Below are 22430 nucleotides of genomic sequence, written 5' to 3' on the forward strand. Positions count from 1 at the left end.
CTTTGACTTTCCAATACAGATTTTTACTTTTTCAAAATATGATCGTTGTACCGTCATTGATCTGCGGTTTTTCAAACTACTGACGGTGTTTTCAAACTACTGACGGTGTTTTCATTATGAAGGGCTGTATACAGTGTTTAAGAGTCATACTAGTAGTTTTCAACTTCCTGGTTGTGGTAAGCGTTACCTAACATCATTCAAATATTTTTAAATACTGGTGCTTCTTTTTACAAGATCGTGATTTCAACAATACACGACGAAATTTCACCATAGGAATAACTATTATTTACTCAGTCTCAAAACTTTGAGCTAATTAAGTTTTTAAGTTAGTAATTCTTAATAGCAAGTTAACATCACTTCTGTAATTTGATTTATTACCCGGTAGATATTGTACTATAATCCTGTGTTAATTTGATCAATATTTCTCTAAAAGATTGGAGCAATAATAACAGCGGAACCGTCCTGAGTAATTGTTTTCGGTCTTCATGGTGATGTTAAATTAACTCCCACAGTAAAATCATACTCAATGTATGGACGATGTCTAATACGAACTTCTGTAGTATGTTTAATATTTGATATCTGATAAGTAAAATCCGTCTCCGTAGACTGATCTAACTGATTTTTTGTTAGATCAGTCATTCAGATTGAATGACCTAACTGACAATAAAATATCCCGTTTTGTTTAGAATGGCAAACATACGTTTTTTTTAGCTGAAGGCAGTTTAGGGAGTTATCTATCATCAACTAACTATTGGTAACTTTCCTAGTCATTTGTTACACAAGTGTCATTGATGCTTCCCGGAAAGTCGGGGCAGCTGTTTTTGACACTATTTATGTTACGCAAAATATTTTGACATATCGTAGCGGCAAATAATGTTGTTGACTACAATATTTTCCCAATTTTGCTTCCATAGATGGATATCACGATATGATCTCACAAGTTAGATGACTGCCTCCCAAACCACTTAAAAACTTTTTGCCGTACGTACAAAACAAGATTCTACTATTCCGGCCTCTAAATGGAAAGTCACGTTTACTTTGCCGAAAAAAGTACTCGGTAAACTAGAAGGCTAAATGCACCTTATGCATGCCAGTTCCGCTGCAAATCGATACAGTATGACATTTGAATTGCTGTAAATTTATGCAACTGAGGTATATAACGTGGTTTTAGGCGTTGTTCCAGTTCGAAGCAGATGATTTAGTTTTTAATCAAACAAGTCTCTAAGCCATCATATAAAACTCGAGTCTTGAATATATAACAACAAAAAGGCAATATCTGTTCTAATAATATTGTTAGTAAATAAGAAAATAAAAGTACTTTGTTCAAGATAAAACTTAATTGTAGAGAAGTGTGATGATAATTTGAGTGTTTTGTTTTTTATTTCTTTAGTGTGACAATTTTTCTTATCAATTATGGAAAAAATTAGTAGTCTTATCTCCTGTTCTAATTTCTTTGTCTTGGTTCATATCAGACCTTTGTCCCACATCAAGACATGTAAAGTGTTTATTCACTTATTATATCTCACTTGTGACTTTCATTGACTGTTCTGAACCCCATATGCATCATAAACTAGGTGATTTCTACTTTTGACTCCTTAGAGTAAAATCTCATAGTCGACTTTCGTGTAATATTTGAATGCAGACTGTCATTACGCTCCTCTTATTTTACCAGTGCAAATGGTTGTTGTATGTGGAAGTGTCTTAAAATACATATGCAAGAATGGCAGTTTTTGTGGCTTTTTTGATATCCAGCAGTATGAATAGCATGAGAGAGCATACGTTTTTGTTTCCGCTGTATTAGGACACAAATGGTTTAAAAGGAAGATATTTTTTCCCGTTTGAGCAGAAATATTTTGTTTCAATGCGGGTTTTAGAACTTAAAGCTAAAGACTATACATATTTCATAAGTCTTGACAAGTGGCTTGTTATTGGCTGTAAATTAATTCTTAATTGTTTTACGATGTGTTCAGTCATACTATGGAACGTAACTACTTCTGAAGCTACTGTAAATAATATTGAAAAAGCTATCTGTAAATGCCCGATCATTTAGGAAGTTAGGTAAATAGGTATTCCTTTAGTGTAACTAGATTTTTCTAACACTCGGTAATCAGTCAAACACTTCATTCTAGTACAGTTCTCCTTAAATTCACATAACATAATAACGCTTTACTTTTTTGATTAACTATAATTAATTTTTTTGTTGTGCTAAAACAATAAAACTTCTGTTTAAATTTTCATGGTTGCACCTTCTATCATTCAGCTTATTGGGTTGTCAGTTTTGGGTTTCTCTGTTTACATCTACCTGGAACCAGAGGCACAAGACATCATACTTGCTTCGGGACAACAACATGCCGTACAAATAATGTTATATGCTCTTATGGGCATCGGTGGAATTACTCTAGTAATAGCGCTGTTTGGTTGTTGTGGTGCGTACCATGAATCCCAATGTCTTTTGGGAACATATTTCACTATTCTTATTGTGATCTTTGCAACGCAAGTAACAGGAGCCACATTGGGTTATTTATACAGAGAGGAGGTGAGTTACTTTTATTCAAAATATATTCTATTTATTGATAATCTCTTATTTGATTGTTATTTAACATTCGCTAGCATAAAACAAAATGTATAATTGTGACTTGTTGGCCGCTACACATATATTCATTGTCCTGTTTTTGTGTTCCATCAAAAAGCAAATATTTTACAATATTTTAGTGTTTATTCAACAACTAATTGTGTATAGGTTGAAAATTCATTGATATAATTGTTCTATGATCTGGCTGGTTTGGTCGTGGATCATTCACCGTCCTTGTGAACAACATCATCATAACAGACTTCAGGTAGAGGGAAAATTTTCGAATTTCTCCATATATTATTCCCAGCTTGTCCTGTAGACCTCGATATAGATTGGCTATTGTTGACCTTGAATCTGTCATTGTTTACTTTATTTTGATTGTATCTCCCATTGATTTGATTTTTGGTCCTATATTTGTCCATGATCTTCCTGATTGGTTGGTAGATTAGACCAATTTCAACATTTTTGTTGATTGGTGGTTGAATTGAGTGCCAAGCATGTGAAAGTTCTCTATCCAAGATCTTAACATTTTCTCAGTCAAATATATGTTCACAGTTGTCCACATACATTATTGATATAAGCGAGGATAAATCATGGCGTTTCACCGCTATTTGATAATCGTTCTGGCAAAGATGAAAGTGGTGTCCACTTTGTCCGATGTAGTGTTTTTCTCAGTTGGAACAATTTATTTTGTGGATGGTGTTCGGTTTTTCTTCTTTTGTCATTTCGCCTTTCGGTTTGCATAGAGTTGATTGTGGCGATTTTGTTGGTTTGTCTGCTACACCTATTCCAAAAGGCTTCAACAATTTCGTCGTGATTTTCGATGTCTTTTGGATATGGTAGGATGATCTGTTTGTTGGTTTCTGTACTTGATCTCGTTCCTGCTGATGCATTTGGTTGATACTTTTTGATGAAGTTGATTGATTAGCTGTTTTTTTTTGAAAGGCAGTCTTTAGATATTTTTCCTCATTCTTCTGCGCTGCAAGTATGTTGCAGTGTTTCCTCACTCTCTTGAATAAAGTTTCTACGTAGTTGATTCTGTGAGTTCTTGAGTTATTGCTACTGTAATTGAGAATCTGATATGTATGGGTAAGGTTCCGAAATACTTGAGTCTCCAGTTTTCCTTTGTCGGTTCTAGTGATTTATGCATTCAAGAATGGTGGTTTGTTGTTTGGATCCTGTTCCATTGTGAACTTTATGTCATCGAAGACGTTGTTAGTCAGATTGTAGGTGTTTTATAGCTCGTCCTTTTTGATAATGACGAATTTGTTGTCCAAATAACGAATCCAACTTTTTGGCTTAATCACTGATAAGATCGAGACTTCCATTATCTGCATCACTGTTTATGCGATAGGCCCTGATATTAGTAATCCCATCGGTGTTTCTTTCGCTTATTCGTAGGTTTTGTTGTTTAAGTGAAAACTTGTTGTTAAGCATAAATTGGTGAGTTGTAGTAAAACTTGACTTTGAAGCTTCGTGTACTCTAGGAGATTTGTGTCGTTGGCCAGAAGTAGGGATAACGTTTTCTTTGTTAAGCTTGGTTCAACTGAGGTGAATAGATTGGTCAGAATATTTCACATCAGTATCAAACAATATGGGTTCATGTAAGCAATCAGTTTTTGATTTTTTAAATGGTCTGGTTGAAAAGAACTAGAATAAAACATGATTGTTAATTCTAGCTAGTGTTAGCTTTTGACATCCTGTTTTGCAAAAATTGTTAATAAATAACCTTAGCAATACCATTTCATTTTTATTTCTCAAACTTCTAAAAGAACTTTCATAAGTGTATATCACACTAGTGGTCGTCATATTTAGTAATATATAGCATTGAGATTTAAAAAGTAGGTTTTATTGTGGAGTATAATTGAATGTAGCTGTTTTGCCTACTAAAATGTGAAAACTTTGTACATTGCTACAGATACCATGGTTGTCCCTCAATTGATTGTGTTACAACAACTACATCCTGTCCTCTATTCTTCTATTTTATTTTATGCAACTGGTCAAACCAGTTTTGAAGAAAAAACAATAGGAAATCGTAATCAGCAATAGGGACTTCCTTTAGTTACAAGAATATTTTCAACTGTCGAATCCTTAGAAATTCGATGGTAAGTGGTGAAAATAAATAGATGAATAAAACAGCGCATCAATTACTTGTTTTCTCATTACTTTGACAGTTGCATCTTTTACGCAAGATATAACTACACTCATCAACTCCACAATGTTGATGAGTGAATTGCGATAGATAAAATATATGTGAACACCACAAACCACTGAGCAATAGGCTCATAACATTTACTTGGTAAATCACCTTACTGGTGATCCTGATTAGTATGTTTGATTATGTCCAGTGAAAAGGTGCTATATACTACATAAGGTTTTATACAAAATGCTGTATTATTATTGGTACTGAAGAAATCATCTTAGTTCTATTTTACTACTATCAGAATCCACCATGTTTTTTGAATGAGTGCTAAATCTATCTGAATAGTTACATGTTAAATTATACTGTTCTGTTATATTTAATATAAGGACAACAAATTATCGTGCAAACATACTACTTCATGGTACTGCTACTCTACTTTCAGGTTACTGAATTTAATTGAATAATACATCGGAACATGCTGTAGGTGTTATTTGTTCACACATGAATCTTAAAAATCAAAAATAATTTACTTTAGTAAATAGACATCAGGTAACCAGAAATAATTTTCACCTATTAGTTGTCATGATTATTCATTACCTCAGTTTTAGGTTATAAAGTTAAGAGGAAAGATACTTATTGGACATAGAAATGAATGTTTTGCTTGACATGAGCGTACATACATATACATTAAAAAGTATGAATTTTTGTAAATCTGAACTATTGCTAATTAGTAAATATACGATAACATGTATAAGTGTGTGCAAAGCAGCTCGAATGAGTACCTAAACATCCTACCAATACGTACACCCATAATTGGATAACTTCCAGATAAAAACTCATAGAATACTGTGTATATATAAACTAGAAATTCACTTAATAATGTTAAACTTTATTCATTCATTAATTATGTGCATAAATAAATGTGCTTAGTTCTCCTGTCTTCAGAGATGTATACATTGAAGCTGTTTAATGCATGGAATATCCGTAAACTGAAAGAGTACAAACATCTAATTATGCATGATTTTAACATCTAATTGTTTCATGCTAATGCGATTGGTAGGAAGTAGTTGTAAGAAATCAAATAAAATCTGTTTACACCTAAACTAGTTAGCTGCAAATGATGTTGTAAAACTTTTTACACAACCCATCTATTATAAAAGGTTTATCATATATGAGTTGATATGTTTTCATGTACTTGTCTGTAAACGTTTTTTGAAAGTATTAGTTAATAGATAGAATTTTGATGCTACTTTTAGTACAGACCTAAGGCAGGGAACATCTCTAATCAGCGAATTATTTTCCATCCAACTTTTTAATTAAATCATTTGACAGGACAGCAAATAAATTGTTTACATATTTTACAGGTTGTCGCTAAAGAGCATACATAAGCAATAAGTAAAGCAACAGATACCAGATCTTTACAAAATGTGGTGTTTGATTAGCGATTTTTATTCTCACCGCTTTTATGTAGAAATAAGATTGTAAGGTTTATATTGTTTGATACAAAAGAATACTGGAAAAGTTTTGTGTAGTATAGTAAAATCTTCACGTTGAAAGAATTTAATAGCCTAAAATTTAATGTAGTAAATTTCAGTGTTTAATGATTTTCCATCTGTACTACTACTATTACTACGACTACTACTACTATGATTTATGGGTAACGTGCGCAATAAGCTGTCACAAAAAAGAACATCGGATATTATCTCTTTTTGACCTGACTTATATTTAAATATCAGTTAAGCTACTTTTTTGTAGTGATTAACGCTTACTGCGTTATGTTACAGGTGACAAGTTTTTAAGTGACAAACCTATGTATCGTATATTGTTCAATACTCTATATGTCCAAATTAAAGTTTACTGTGAATAAAGTAAATAAATATGTTAAGCACTCTGTTGGATTTTCCTAAAATAAATAATACATTGAATGAGTGGCGTCATTTGGCTGTAAGATGGCAAATAAGATGTTTTCGTAGTTTTTGAAATTGTTGTGTAATGGGATTAAAGTTTATACTGAGAATGTTCACTCTATATTTTTGAGGTTATATGCTGAAAATGTAATTAATAAGGTTATTTTCTACGCATATCCCACTTTATTTGAATGATAAAATTAAAATGTAAAATCCATCTGTAATTTTGATTTTCCATTGATTTGAAGCACCATAACACAGCTTGTACTTACGTGTCCTAACAGATATCACATTGTCATTAATGACAGTCTCTCATTTATTGTGAGTTTATCTGTCTACATGTTATTTAATTAAGTAAACATTCGAAGTTTTACCACTGGATAACCAGTTTTTGTCTCGTTCTACTTGATATAGTTTTAATAGTCAGGGTAGCTGCTAGAACACACGTTTTACTGATTGATTAGTTTATGAACATAAATTATTTGGTGAATTATTTTAAATGTTTTAGTAACCAAATCTGGTAAACTTACAAAGAACCGTCATAATCGTCTATTAGCAACACTTAATACAACTTACATGAACTTATTTCACTAATATTCTTTCATTTTATATTATCTATGCTCAGAACTAAAGAGTATCTGTTTAAGACATAACTTTTTTGAAACAAATGTGTTAGTAACTTTCGTTACTAACTGCCATTATTTGTAAAGACATTGAAAATTATGAAACTATTGATTTTTATTCTCAGATATCTGATAACACTAATTTATTATCACCCGCTTTATAGGATTAACAGCATAATTAATCTTTTCTATAGTACTCTAGTTTATATTATGTTGTGATCAAATTAACTTACAACTTCTCACGCATGTAATTGATTGAAAAGATAATAAAGTAGATAATTTGGTGAAAAGCAAAAAAAAAATTATTTTTTGTAGTAAATATACATTTTCACTCTTCTCATTCACACACAGAAATAGAAAGCGTTTATAACAAAAAATAATTTTTGTCCAAATATAGATTATGAAATATGTTGACGATCGTATGAGAGAAGGTATTGAAGAGTATTCAATGCTACGTGATCAACGTGAAAATCCTGTACCGTTTATGGATTCAATCCAACGTATGGTAAGTTATTGTTTTGTCCGAAAAATTTTATCGATATTATTTCATGTTAAAACTTGTTTATTCATATTTGTTGTTTCCGTTTCTAGACATTGAATATAAATAAATAATATTCTATAAAAATTAACCAAGTCGCATAGTGTATTATTTATTTATATAGGCCTCACATGCGAGATTTATTCATAAATTTTATTAATTATTCTCACCAGTCTGAAAAATGACACATGAATAAGAAAAGTAAATGAAGTTTAGTTTCGCTTAGTGTGCTGACATTTTCAGTTTTTGAGTTTCATATTAATTAAATTTCATATCAATTTGTTTGATATTTATTATTTAAGCTTTTAATAAATTCAGTTAGTAATTATAGAGGCGAGGTCGTGGATACGCACTGCTGAGGAGTCCCATAATAGGACGAAACGGTTGTCCAGTGCTTCCATGTTTTCCCTGGTGGTCTAGCTTCAATTGACTCACGCTTTCAACTATGAATTATAGAATTACATAATTTTGATGATTAACTAAAATATACACGGCATTGTTAATCGTTTCTTAGTTCAGTCGCTGTAACTGATCTACTGTGAATTATTTCTATTCAAAAGTCCAATTTAATTATGTGAAAGTTAAATCTTCAAAAACTTACCAATAAAAAGAAAAACGATGAGAGCACGTTTGCTATCAGTTTAGTTTTATGCGATATCATAAAGCCTGGTAGGATTCACTGTATGTGAGGGGTATAATAACAGTCGTTTCATAACGTTTTATCCTTGTAAATAATAACTTAGGAAACTACATAAGGATATGCCTTGTTTGTTCAGTTGACAATATAGCTGGATGTTTTGTTATAACGTTTTTCTCTTGATGAGTTTGAATAAAATAAGAACAAAGGATGTGGTAGCAAAATATAAATTTATTCCTCCCGTGGGTTTTCTTCAGCTGCTTAAAATGGTAGATACAGTGGTAATGATTATTTAGATCACGTATTAATACTCTGCATCATAATAGTAAAGACTGGTTAAAATTTGACAATAGATATGGAACGATTATGAGAGAACTCTAGTGGTTAATCATTTTCAAAATCTTTCCAAATTAATAATACACAAGCAACTTCAAATATTTTTAATGTTCTGCTGGAGTCGTCTCTATTAAAAGGGTGAAACCAATCCCAGGCATCCAAAGGGAGATATACTTTTAAATCTCTCACTACCCTAATGACTCCAACTTCCATCAACAGACTGCATCATACCTTATTTCATGCTGTCAACTATAAATTCCCTTCCTTCATTCTTGTGTCATTTTCTTGACTTTACTCATTTTATTCTGTTGTTGTTATCACGCAACTTTTTACATTAATTTTCATTTTAGAGAAAGCTGTCCCCACGTATTCTAAATTTTCTTATTAGCTAGCATGTATATGTTCTTTAGAATTATTATTCACTTACTGACTTGATTTTGCTAATCTCCGTGTATATGGATAGGTTTTAACCAAATTACACAATTGTTTTCAGGTTGAAAGTGAAAAGAAATCACGAAACAATCAGAATTCCGTCAATGTATAAAGCTGAGTAAATATGAAATGATATCGGTACTCAAAATTCAGTCCAAAGTTTGTAATGCACGGCAATGATGTTGATTATCAGTTTTCATATTTACTTGTAAACGCGTTCTAATCAAGTGATTATGTTTGCCATCATATAGCTAAGTTTACAGAGCATCAAACTGATCAATAGAGCAGATAAATTAAGAGACTAAGAGTAGTGAAGATTGAAAAAATGAATATGTTTTAATCGTTTACTTAAAATATCAAATTAGCGTTCACTCACGACTAGTGGGACATTCTGTATGGGAACTGCCTACTGATCTAAACCTCTTATTTTTGTAAAAGTGAAAGGTGTAAAATATCAACTTTTAAAAAATCCCCATATTTTTACTAATTAAATTTCTCATGTTGATGGATCAAATTGGTTCGACACTTGTGAACTTTCTTGTTTATATACAGATGACTGTAATGTATATTCATCATCATGTAATAGAAATAAATTGTACAAAATCGAATACCTAATACCTGTGTGTTTAACGTTTTCTTTGTGACTGTCTGTTTTCTAACTGGACAAAGTGACAGGCGGGTTTTATCTTCCTTATCTAAATACTTTCACTTTTTTAATTTTTATCTTTGTGTAGTTGCGCTGTTGTGGTGTCAATGGTTACGAAGATTACCGTGAAAGTATACCCATAGCATGTTGTGATCATCATGTTAGCACATGTCTAAATGCATTACTGTCACCCGAAGAAGTTTATAAAGAAGTAAGCAATTTTGTTAAAATACTGGTTAAATTTCTCATTTCACACGTTTTAAGCATTCATACTGACTTTACATTTAAATGACTGTTTGTCATATAAGTTTATAATTTTTGCTAAATATTATTGATGGAAGAATTTATGCTTGTTGGCATCTAACGATAGTATGTATTTAATATTACGGTTGGGATAGAATGTTTTGTGCAGAGCTGTGTAGACATGGATTCGACTTACTAATATTTCAGTAAACCATAAAATAGCTTCATAGGAATTGTCTCTTAGTGTAAAATTTAATACAGCTATTTCCTAAATCATAGGTGATGTTTGAAGTTTACGTATTCGACATTCACGTGCCAGTGGAAATGAGATAAAAGACAGGTGTAGCTAAGAATTCCCAAAGTCTCGGTGTGGATATATACTGTAGCAGAAACTCGATTCATATGGGCTTTTCTGGACACCTCATAGCTTGTAAGTTCGGTCACACTAATAGTAGTTTCACACTAAGTGTCGAAGGTGAAGTTGTGTTAATCAATTAGGGCCCCAGCCACAGTTCTTAGTATACAGCTTTTTAAAATTAAAAAGAAACTGACAAGAGGAAAGTTTTCTTCTGATATTTTTCTTTAAGCCTCAACGCACTACAGGTTGGACGCACTTGAAGGTGACTTAGTTAGCTAAATGAATGACTTCAACAGAGCGCGTTTGAGAGATATTGCCCTAGTACTAGGATTTTTCAATCATCATTTTCAGTATAATTAGCCGTTTTATACCAAACTGGTATTAAGTGAAATGTGTTTCGATAATATTGTATTGTTTTTTAAAAGTTGTCAAGAGAAATGATAATAAATATACTCTTTGGACGATTAATTTGATTGTTGTGTCAGTAGGTTTTTAATTTATAGTCAGTTCAATCTTTTTGGGGACAGTTAATTTATCAGAACTAACTAGGTAAGTTCAGAAAGCTTTTTGAGTAACATGTTGAGTGGTTAGGAAAACAGACAATAGGATTCACTAAATAAATACTCAATACTGCCTTTTAGTTAGAATTACAGATTTTGTGGCTATATTTACCAGAAATTAAGAAAATCATAAGCACTGTAGGGATATAAGTTGTATGATTAAAAATAACTAGTTCTCTCAACAAGTAAATGGTTTTAATAGACAGAAAAATTGTGAATTACTTTATCGGGAATTGAATTATGCAGAGAAATGCTTTAACATCTATCATCTGCCAATCAAAATAGATATTTATACGTAAACATAAATAATGTATTTTTGACTATCCATTTCCTGAGTATTGTCCATGTATCCAGCGTGTTTTTTTAAAAAAAGTAACTGCAAAATTATTAAAAGCAAATTAACCAGCAACTATAACAAATCAGTTTCTTTTTTAATACAGATAAGATCTTTACATTTATGCACAAATTTAAAATTGATGTCCAATCAACAGTTGGATCATTTTACTAGTTACTCAATTGTGTACTGCTCCTATCTTTTTTTATACACTATTGATTTAATGACATGGGAGTATTCAATAAATATTTAAAGTATTTAAATATCTCTGTCATTTACTATTCATTATTACAATTGCATAAATTGCATTATCCATTTTAGTTTTTTCAGTCTATCGGTAGATTTCATGTTATCAAGCAATTAAATATTCCTAATAATTAAAGCAAAGACATATGAACGTAGAGTATTCGTTTCAGTAAATTTTTATGTTCAACTATTACTATTTCGAATAATTAATCAAAACGTATCTCCAGTTTGACGACATTAATTTCTAATAATCCAGTTTATGAATCTAGGGATTGTTTGTAAATGTTGCAATGATATTGTAAAACAAATGAAATCGTACGATTAATAAGTGGAATAGATACAGGTAATGTGGTTGAAAAGAATTAATAACATTATGAGTCAATTGAAGCTAGACCATGGTGGTCTAGCTTCAATTGACTCATGCTCTCTACTATGAAAAATAAATATTTGGCCAAAGGCTTCTCAAGCTATGCACTTCTATGAATATTATGTAAATCGTTCCAATCTATCTTCTGTACGATATGCTGACGGTTGTTTATTTAGTTTAATATTGACGTTGACTTTCCGGAATGGAAAGTGTATCTCCTAGAAACCGTTGTAGTTTTGATTTTGTATTCGAATTAAATGAATCGGTCAGTTAAGTATACACAATATGGTTCTGCCTATTTTGTCTTACATTGTCGACTTTAAGTCATAAAAGATCACAATGAAAAACGTGTCTCTCATATACTTCTGAATTACTCTTATTGTAAATATAAAATTATATAGCCATCCTTTCTTGATACATAAATCAACAAGCGTGTTATAAAACTACAAATGTACTAAATAATGTAATGTTTTGAAATTACTGTCAACTTTGTCTGAAATCGATCTTTTTATCAGGTCAAATGTACTAATTGTGCAACACAATAAAAACATACTATTGGAAAGTTATCGACATGTTACATGAACAGTTGTTTTGAAAACATTTGTTCCAAGTATACATTAGATTATTATTTATGAATAATTGATTATACAATTGCTAGAGTGCAATACGTTGTAAATATTTTCCAGTTTTTTTAGTAAACTGAGTCGTAAGCTGTTTTTTATTTTCGTATCCTAGTTTATATGTATTTTGAAAGCTTCAGCTGTACATTATTTTATATCATGCTTGGTACTAGTATAAGCTAAAAAAAGTCAATCAATACATTCAGTGTGTTTATGAATTGAAAAAGTTCGAATCCGCTTTTATTTCTGCACTGAAACTAATTTCTTGCTTTTATATATAAGAAGTATAGTAATCAATTCTTAGTCTTTGAAACGAATTTATTATTAAAACTCGTATGAATTGGCACCACAATATTTAAAGAGTAATTTGATGCACTGTTTCTCAACTGGATAATTCTTAATGTTATCTTTAAAATAAGAATATGTTTCTTTTTAAACTTTATGTAAAAATTACTTTATTAGTGAATTTTAATATCAACTGTTTAATCCTTGTCATTGGATAAAACTTAACCATTCAAATGTGCTTGAAATATAATATTTAGCGTAATTATATATTCTATGATTTATTTATCAGTAATAATGTGCTAACCACTTAACCTTTTATATTTTAGTATTTTGATCTGTATTTTAGGGTGTGTGCTAACTTCATCTCTGTAGCAAGTAGATACTACATAGATATCCACATAGGTTTACAAACTGATGTGATTCGTATAAGTTTTATATCAGTTATAATTAGTGTTCATAAATATCTATAAATTGTGAAATTATGAGGATAGAAAATAACCTACAATAACGTTTTCACACAACGATACATTTTGTATAATAAACAATTTGTTATAGGAACTTTATATTGACATGAAAATTTCGAAATGCAGAATTATGTATTTGGTCAATAATAAAGATTGAATACTATCTGTTTCTACTCTGAATTTCTTGCGCTTACGTAAAGTCACTTCTTTGTGATAAGTTATTTGAAGCTTATGAACGTGGAAATTTATTTTATCATTAAACTAAGTAGTATTTTACACAGAAACGATGTACTACTATTTCTTTTACATTTCTGTATATTGAAATGATGTTAAAACAGCTTCATAAAAGTGTTTCTTCCACATATCAGTATGCTCTAGCTTATAGAGCATTACTTTCATGTGTTATAGTACATTGGGTTATGCATAGATAATATAACGCTAGTAAGACATTAAATAGGAATAATATATTTGTAAAATCTCAGCGAATGAATTTTAATTAAATCCAACGTTTCGCCTGGCAATATGGTCCAAGCTTTTTCAAGGAGTTATAATCAAACATCAAAATTATCGAATATAAATAGGTACATGGTTCTCCGACTTCATTATACACTGAATAGGTCATCCAATCAACGTTAACAAAAAGTCTAAACTAGGTATGTTTAAGAGATATGTGATGTGAAGTGATGAGTGTTCATATAACATATTGTATAGAAAAACGTAAGAGATGAGAGGAGAAAATTACATTCACATTAGATATTGTCTCTTATCAGTGAATTTATAAGGAAACATACAATTTGTAATATATATGATATGAATCATATCTGTCACAGCATGTATAACATGAAGATAATTAAACAAAATAAAAATATAAAAGGTGAAATTTGAAGAGCGTAATTTTGATTGTATGTATGTGTCATTTTTAATGTTCCAATGAATTGTTTAACAAATTCCGATAAGATAACAGATTAGAATCATTCAGTGTAATTGTTGTCATTTTAGATAATACGAATTAGATAAAAACATTAAGGAGTTCAGGTTATTACTTATTAATGATTAGCTGCCATGGCACTGCTAATTATATTCCATCTCTCCTATTAATATTGTTTGGATTAGCCCAAATGTATAGGGCTTCAGCTGTTTGTCTTTCCTTGTAAGAATTGAAATCTTTTTGAAGGATTTTTGTGTGAACGAAATCAATTGTATGACCCGATTCTATCGAGTGTAATGCTATCGCTGATTTGTTCTCCAGTTTCCTTACATCATATGAGGATTTAGGAATGTGTTTCAAGCATTGTTTGTGTTCCTTCACCCTCACATTCAGTTGTCTTGATGTTTCACCTACATACGTTGCATTACAGTCACTACATTTGATTTCATAGACACAATTTTGTTGTTCTTCTTTATGTATTGGATCTTTAATTCTTACTAATTTTGATCTTAGAGTATTGTTTGTTCGAAAAAATACTCTTATATTTTGATTATTTAAGATTCTTCGAATATCTTCCGAAACTCCTTTCCGATATGGGATCACCACTGTGTTAACCCATTCCTTTTTCTGTAATCTTTTTGTATTAACAATGTCGTCTTTTCTTTCATTCTTAATTATTCTTTTAATAAAATCTTTTGGATAATTGTTCATCATTAGGGTAGATGTAATTAAATTTATTTCCGTTTTCATATCATTTTGTTCAGTGACAAGTTTTTGAGCTCTTGTAATCATATTTTTGACTACTGTCACTTTGGTCGAGTGTGGATGTGCCGATTTAAAATCTAGAAATTTTCCTGAATTTGTCGGCTTTCGGAATATACTAATTTTTAAGCTATCATACTCTTTCCTTTCAACTAAACAGTCTAGGAAAGGTAATTTGTTTTCAGGAGATTCCAACTCTTTGGTGAACTTGATTTTTCTATCAAAGTTGTTGATAAGTTTAAACAGTTCATCCAAATGGTCCCGTTTTATAATGACAAAGGTGTCATCTACATATCTTAACCATACTTTTGGTGCCTGAGAACATAATGAGATGGCACTAGTTTCCAATGAATGCATAAAGAGGTTAGCAACAATTGGGGAAACTGGTGATCCCATAGCTACACCTTCTGTCTGTCTGTATAAATCCCCTCGAAAACTGAATATAGTTGAATGTAAACATAGATCTAACGCTTTAATAATATCCGTGGTAACTAGAGGACAGCGCTGTTTAAGATCAATGTCAGAATCTAATAGATTATATATAATATGTAATGTTTTCTTATTTGGAACATTAGTGAATAATGAGCAAACATCAAAACTTGCCATTATTTCATTATCTTCTATATGAATATTAGAGATAACATCTTTAAAATCATTCGAATTTTTTATTCCGTGTTTGATCAGGCTTTCATATGGTTTTAGAATCTTAGCTAGGTATCTAGAAAGATTGTAGGTTGGTGAATTGGTATAACCAACAACAGGTCTTATTGGGACATCTGTTTTATGTATTTTTGGTAATCCATAAAATCTGCATGGTTTGTTGCTTTTCGGATATAGAGAAAACCATAGAGATGGTCCTAGTGTCGGTTTTAAAGCCTGTAGCATTTTGGCTGTTTCGGCTTTCAACTTATTCAAAGTTGCTCTACATTTGTTAATCTTGATTTTTTCATAAGGTCCAGATTGGAGATGTTCATTGACTTTTTTCTCATAATCAGAATTATTCATAACAACAGTGGTGTTTCCCTTGTCAGCTCTCATAATAACAATTTTTCTGTCTTTACGTAGCTGTTTTAGAGCATACATTTCTTCTTTACATAGATTAGGTTTATTTGGTTTTTGTTTCAATAACGCATTTGAGATTTTAAACCTCACTGAATTCGCTTGATCAGTCGGAACATTGTTTAAGGCAGGTTCAATAACCGGAATAATTTCAGAAGCCATAAGTTGTGTTTTGCTTAAATTGAAATTGAGGCCTTTTTTAAGCAATGATAGTTCGTGTTGATTTAAATGTTTGTCAGATAGATTCACAACATTTTTGTTTATATCTAGTTCTTTGGAATTGTTTCTAATCGTGTCATTATTGGAATTTGATGGATGTTTAAACATTTGTTCGAATTTCCTTATTTGACGTTTTTTTGTAATTTGATCATAAAAGTTTTCTTTATGTTTAAAAAATTCAACAACATTTGTTTTTATTTCTGGTGGTATAATTAATGATAAAACTTTATCAATGTTTGCAATACGTGAATGTAGAGATTCCAAATTTTTAGTGGATTTATGAACACGTTCTCTAAGAAATACTCTAGTAGCTGTAATAGCTGCTTTTTGTGATCGTGGTGAATCGTCTGGAGTCTTGACTCGTAACGTTCTTGGATAAACATGATGGTTTAAACAGCGTAGATTGAAAATTCGGTGATTATACCAATTGTACATTTTCTTCGATAATTTGATGCGATTGCAAAATAATATATAAGAACACTCGTCTAAATTAGAGCGAATAGTTTCACAGTATTTGAGCGCTAGTAATATTCATACAAACTATAAATGTTGAACAGATAGGACTATTACAAATATACAGATATAGATATTAATGTATTTTTTATACTAATAAGCTTTTATTAATTACAACATCTAAAAAAGGTATATTACTAAAGTGATGAAGTTCTACATTCTAATGAACAGTGACTTACGAATATTTTACAATGAATAAGATAGACCAGTTAAGTGGGAATATGCAACTTGTTCGTCCTTCTAATTTCTTTAGCTAATCTGAAACGAGGAAGAGCAGCTGGTCCAGATGGATTAGCTCCAGAGGTCTTTAAATATGGTGGTCCAATTTTAACGATTAGGTTGACTAATATTTTAGCTAAAATCTGGGAGTAGGGCGTAATCCCATCTGACTGAACACAATCTCAGATTTTCCCAATTTATAAGAAGGGTCTAAAATCATCCTGTGATAACTATAGAGGGATTAGTTTGACTAATATCGTATCTAAAATACTAGTCTCAATTATCATCGGACGCCTAACAAAGACTCGTGAACTGCAAACACGAGAAAATCAGGCTGGCTTTAGATCTGGTCGTGGCTGCATCGACCACATATGCATCATTCGTTAGGTTTTTGAACACAGGCATGCTTATCGACGTCCGACAATGATAGTTTTTCTTGACTTGAAAGCAGAATTTGACTCTGTAGACCAAGAGGTTCTGTGGCAGTGTCTGTCATTGAAACGTGTACCTGAGAAGTACATAAACCTTGTGAAGGCTTTTTACTCGAACACTACCAGTCGAGTGAGAGCTTATGGCGAATTGTCATCTGACTTTACAACTTCAAATGGTGTCCGACAAAACCGTCCACTATCCGCGTTTTTTGTTTAACTTTATTATGGACCTATTGCTGGAAATAACACTCTCGTCGACTTAATTTTCAGGAATTGGTCTCCTACCAGGAAGTCCACTTATCGACTTAGAATACCCAGATGATATAGTCCTGTTTGGTGAAGACGCTGATAAAATGCAGAGTCTTCTGATAGCACTGAGTAGCAATGCCATGATATTTGGAATGCGTTTCTCCCCATCTTAATGTAAATTATTACTCCAGGACTGGCCTGCGTCAACACCTGAACTAAGGATATGGAGCGAAGTAGTCGAACGCGTCGACAACTTCACTTATCTTGGAAGTCTGATCAGTCCGAATGGGTTGGTGTCTGATGAAATCTCAGCACGGATTAAAATGCTCGTTTGGCTTTTGCCAACTTACGTCACCTATGGTGAAGACGAGTATACTGCGCAGCAGTTTGCTTTGTTCTACTTTACGGCTGTGAAACATGGCCATTAAGAGCAGAAGATACTCGTAAGTTACTAGTATTTGACCACAGATGCCTTAGAAATATTGCTCGCACCTGCTGGGATCACAGGGTTGTGAATCTTCATCAACTGAGATGGTTGGGCCACGTGTTACATATGCCTGAACACCGAATACCACGACGCGCAATGCTGACTAGGGTTGGAGATGGTTGGAAGAGAGTTAGGGGTGGTCAAACGAAAACGTGGCATCAGTGTTTTAAGTCACTAACTCTTGGTTTGAGCCATGTTGGTAGATGCAGACTACTTGGTTGGGGTCCGCGTGACTATCGTAACCAATGGTTGGAGACTCTAGGTGACATGGCTCAGAATCGATCACGATGGCATAGGTATATACACTCGCTGTCTCCCCTTAAACTTTAAGATTAAAGTTGCTTCAAAACTATCTTTCTTCCTGTATTATATCCTTATACACAATTTTTCTTTTATTTATTACTACCATTGAATTAACTACTATGAATTTGGTGTTCATCCTGTTGTGTTAATGAATGATGTGTGGCAACTTAGACCGATGCGTATGTGTGCCTGGTCCTACGTTGTAGTTGACTGACTGACTGATAATAAATGTATTAGTGGTCTGGCTATCATCATTGCAACAAAGTAGATGTACGCTTAGCATCTAAATTCGTTTAACGAAAAATACGTATTGTGTCATCGTAGATGAAAGAAGGCAATTCAGCAAATAAAATTTTCATTTCGATGATTTCATTTACTTCAGCTATACAATCGTATTAATTTTATTTGTTAAAATAGTGGCCTTTAGTGAAATAGAATGGTGTTGAATTATTAAAAAAGACTTGAACTGGTGTCGCAATATAATTGCGACGACACTATAATTTATGGACGAACCAATCACGTATAAGATAACAGGTCTCGGATTTTGGCGCGAAATTCACTCATCCATTTGGATAAATGGAGTTTTGGATTTATAACTGATGTCAGTTCGTGATAAAAACCCCAAATCTGATTTCTAGCCTTAATCAACAACTGTAAATCATAATTCTAATTCATCACGTAGGTTTATAACCCTCATTTGGTCCTAGTTATTAGGTGGACACTCTCAAGGTCAGTCTAGAGTCGCTCAAAGGTCGTCCATAAATTATAGTCTCACCTGAATTGCTCATGGAAATCAGATATTGACAGGAAGTTATATAATAATGGGCCAATGAAAAGTACTAAAGTGAAGATAACTGTCCACTTGATAGCTATTAAAAACAGAATAATTAAAATTTATAAATATGGCTAGTTAATAGCTATAAAAATCTTTGGAAAAGAGTAGAAATATTAACAAAAAAACCTGTAGATTATGGCAGATAGAAAAGGATTGTTAAGAACCTGTAAGCATGAGGGACTGAATATATTGTTCTTGTACGCAAAGGTTAGGCTTGAAGTGGTGGATAGCCATAACCTCTGATGTAAATAAGTTTTTCATTTGTATTCATTTGGAGCGGACTCGTTTGAACTTATGTATGATTTTGAAGGACGCTTCTGGTGAAACGGAGTGGCCGGAATTGACTATAAGTTCCAAGATAAAGCTTTTGACTGACTTCTGTAATCGTGTAGAAGGTCAGACAATGTAATGCTTGGGAATACGTTTAGAAAGGACTCGCCTTGTGCGGCTAATATAACCTGCTTCACATGATAGATACACACTGATTTGATCCAAAGAAGAAGCTTATCTTTCACACAACTACGAATCATAGGCCGAATAGAAAAGATAATAGTAGGTCCCGCCCAATAGAATGTTTTTCTAAGAGACCTTGAATGTCTGCTTCTCATCATCTCTGCTGCACTCTCTCTTCTAAACTGAGTGTTCATGAAAAGAGTTTTGTTTGGTGCTGTGGACATTCCTTCATGTTGTTGTTTTGGCTTCAAATCTTTGTCAGTCAGTACAAGTATTTCTTGTATAGATAGAAGCTATCAACTTTTGGTATAATTTTAATGTTTTCGTTATCTAGGATTAAACAGTTAGCTAGAAGTGGAGCGGATGGTCACCGCACCGCTACTCCGTCAGTTGGTCTATAGAACTCATCATTAAATTTAAATTCATCATTCCACAACCTATACTCTATTATTAAGGTTTCAGAGAGTTTGTTCGTTAACAAGCTTCTATAAATAATACTTTAAAACAAATCAGTTAGAATTATTTTTAATCAAAGCTTGTACTGTATGCTTGAATCATGAGATCTTTAATTGTAACTTTATTGTTAGATAAAATCTAAAGTCTTGACAACCTTATTTCATTTTACTTCCTCCTTATCTGATCATTCATATGCTCATTGTACATAAACTATGGATTCCCTGTTTATTGGAATTTAAGATTATTTTTAGTAAAAACGTCATTGGTCTGAAAAATATTAATTTAAAAAGTCACAATATTTTTTCGAATTAAAATTTTGAAGCGCCAGACTGCTAAACTTCTATATAATTCCTGTTCAGTAATGTGCCAAGAGTAATTGGTCTCGACTATTGATGAAACCCCATCAAATATTGCTTAGATTCCGAAAGCTATAAATGTTTATCATTTTACAGTTAAAGGTCAACATGTTTCACGACTCACTAAATGACCCACATACCACGGAGTTCTCATTTTCTAATCCCTGATGCTTTTTAAATATTTATCTCGACGTAAGATCAAAAGCATTGTTTAATTCGTTAAAGCGTTCCAAAGAAATAATCATGTCAAAATGATAACAACAGTATTAAGTTGAAATAATACATAGTAAAATAGTCATATGTAATTTCCAGATAAGAAATAATTAGATTGACACCACTAAATAACATACTAGATACTAAGTGTAATCCAAATTAAAATGTATGGTTTCATTGAAATCATGAACTGGTCTAAGTTAGACCATAACTGAAAATCTGGAGGGCTTGGACGCCAGTTTGATCCTAGTATGGGACTTCTCACCATTATGTATCAATGATCTCACATGAAAAGGAGATTTGGGACCTTCGATCTCGCGCGAAAAATGAAATCCAACAATCTCCTTGACTCCATAATTAAAATTATCACGTGGTCAGTAGTGACTAGCTTCAAGAGGAGATTTCCGGGGTTCCTGTAAGAAGTCGTGACCAGTGAAGTTCAGCCGTTTGGTGTCAGGTAGTTACCCACTAGAGATAGTGGAAGATACTCACTTATTACCGTGGGTTAGTTAAAGTTAGACATTAACACCGTTGGATGCCGCCTCATCGGTCTAAAGGTTAAGCGTTTGCGCGCGAGACCGAAGATCCTGTGTTTGAGTCCTGCGTGCGGGATCGTGAACGCACACTTCTGGGTGGTCCCATACTAGAACAAAACGGCCACTAATGCTTCCAGGTTTTCAATGGTGGTCTAACATTGATAGGTTCGCGATTTTAATGAAATTCAATAATCTCCACGACCTCATACTTGAAATCTTGGTATTGAACAAAAATACCATTTAGAATAACAAATTCATAGTTTGTTTAGTGTTTTATTATTTGAAATGCTTATGTTACGTGTTATTATTCCATTTAGGACTAATGATGAGAAAGTTCAGTTATAATCATATACTTGTTTCGAACGATAAATCTGATAAAAATAATACTCTTGCCTCCTACAAAATAACACCACTAGTAACATAAGACTATATAACTTCATTTTTCTGAGATAAACATCGTATCCGATTAACTCTATGTTAGCTTCTATGATTGTAATGCTGAGTAATGTATGTTTGAATTCTATGGAAAGATTGCAAACAACTAGTATGAAACCTACTTTCCTTCAACTGTTAAACATTAGATCACAGGGTAGACTTGACACAGTGTCGACTAGACAAGTTATTACATTCTCGTTAATGATTTGATTTGTTTAAAAATAAACTAATAAAGTGATTTCTTCGTTTTAAACTCGGAAAAATGAATATGAATTGCTAAATCATGATAATGTATTTAATAAATAATAATTCAATAATTAAAATGCCCTAAATTTATCAAAAATTTGTCATTAGGTCAATCAATAAAGTTGTAGGAAAACAAATCTTATTCTAATAATCATCCGTACTAAAACAACAACAAAAATTATAATCAAATTGTTATTTAAGAGTATTAAGCCTATAACTTATTAGCTAAACTATTTTGTAATTCATCAAATCTAAATGATTTAGGTTGTTTGTTTGTTGTTATTTGTTCGTGCATATCCCATGATTACTACTAATTATTTATTGAATGAAGAACTCAACTATTTTGTTCTAGAGGTAATCAGCATTTTAAATGATAAATTGTTAGAAAGTAGGAGTTGCTTTGTTTGCTTTCTTTGCAC

The 22430-nt window shown here is 32.1% G+C and overlaps 1 protein-coding gene across 1 annotated transcript in view; it reads left to right on the top strand.

Moving 5' to 3' along the window:
• Positions 1-77: 77 nt before the first annotated feature.
• Positions 78-22430, top strand: part of Smp_095630 (CD9-like protein Sm-TSP-1) — a 26907-nt gene continuing 4554 nt past the window's right edge. Inside the window, exons 1-4 of the mRNA XM_018793242.1 lie at positions 78-176; positions 2261-2536; positions 7643-7750; positions 9923-10045. Of these exons, the coding sequence (XP_018647165.1) occupies positions 117-176; positions 2261-2536; positions 7643-7750; positions 9923-10045 (567 nt within the window). The 5' untranslated portion in view covers positions 78-116. The remainder of the gene's footprint in view (positions 177-2260; positions 2537-7642; positions 7751-9922; positions 10046-22430) is intronic.

The sequence above is a fragment of the Schistosoma mansoni genome (assembly GCF_000237925.1).
Source record: "Schistosoma mansoni, WGS project CABG00000000 data, supercontig 0204, strain Puerto Rico, whole genome shotgun sequence".
NCBI classification, from domain to species: domain Eukaryota; kingdom Metazoa; phylum Platyhelminthes; class Trematoda; order Strigeidida; family Schistosomatidae; genus Schistosoma; species Schistosoma mansoni.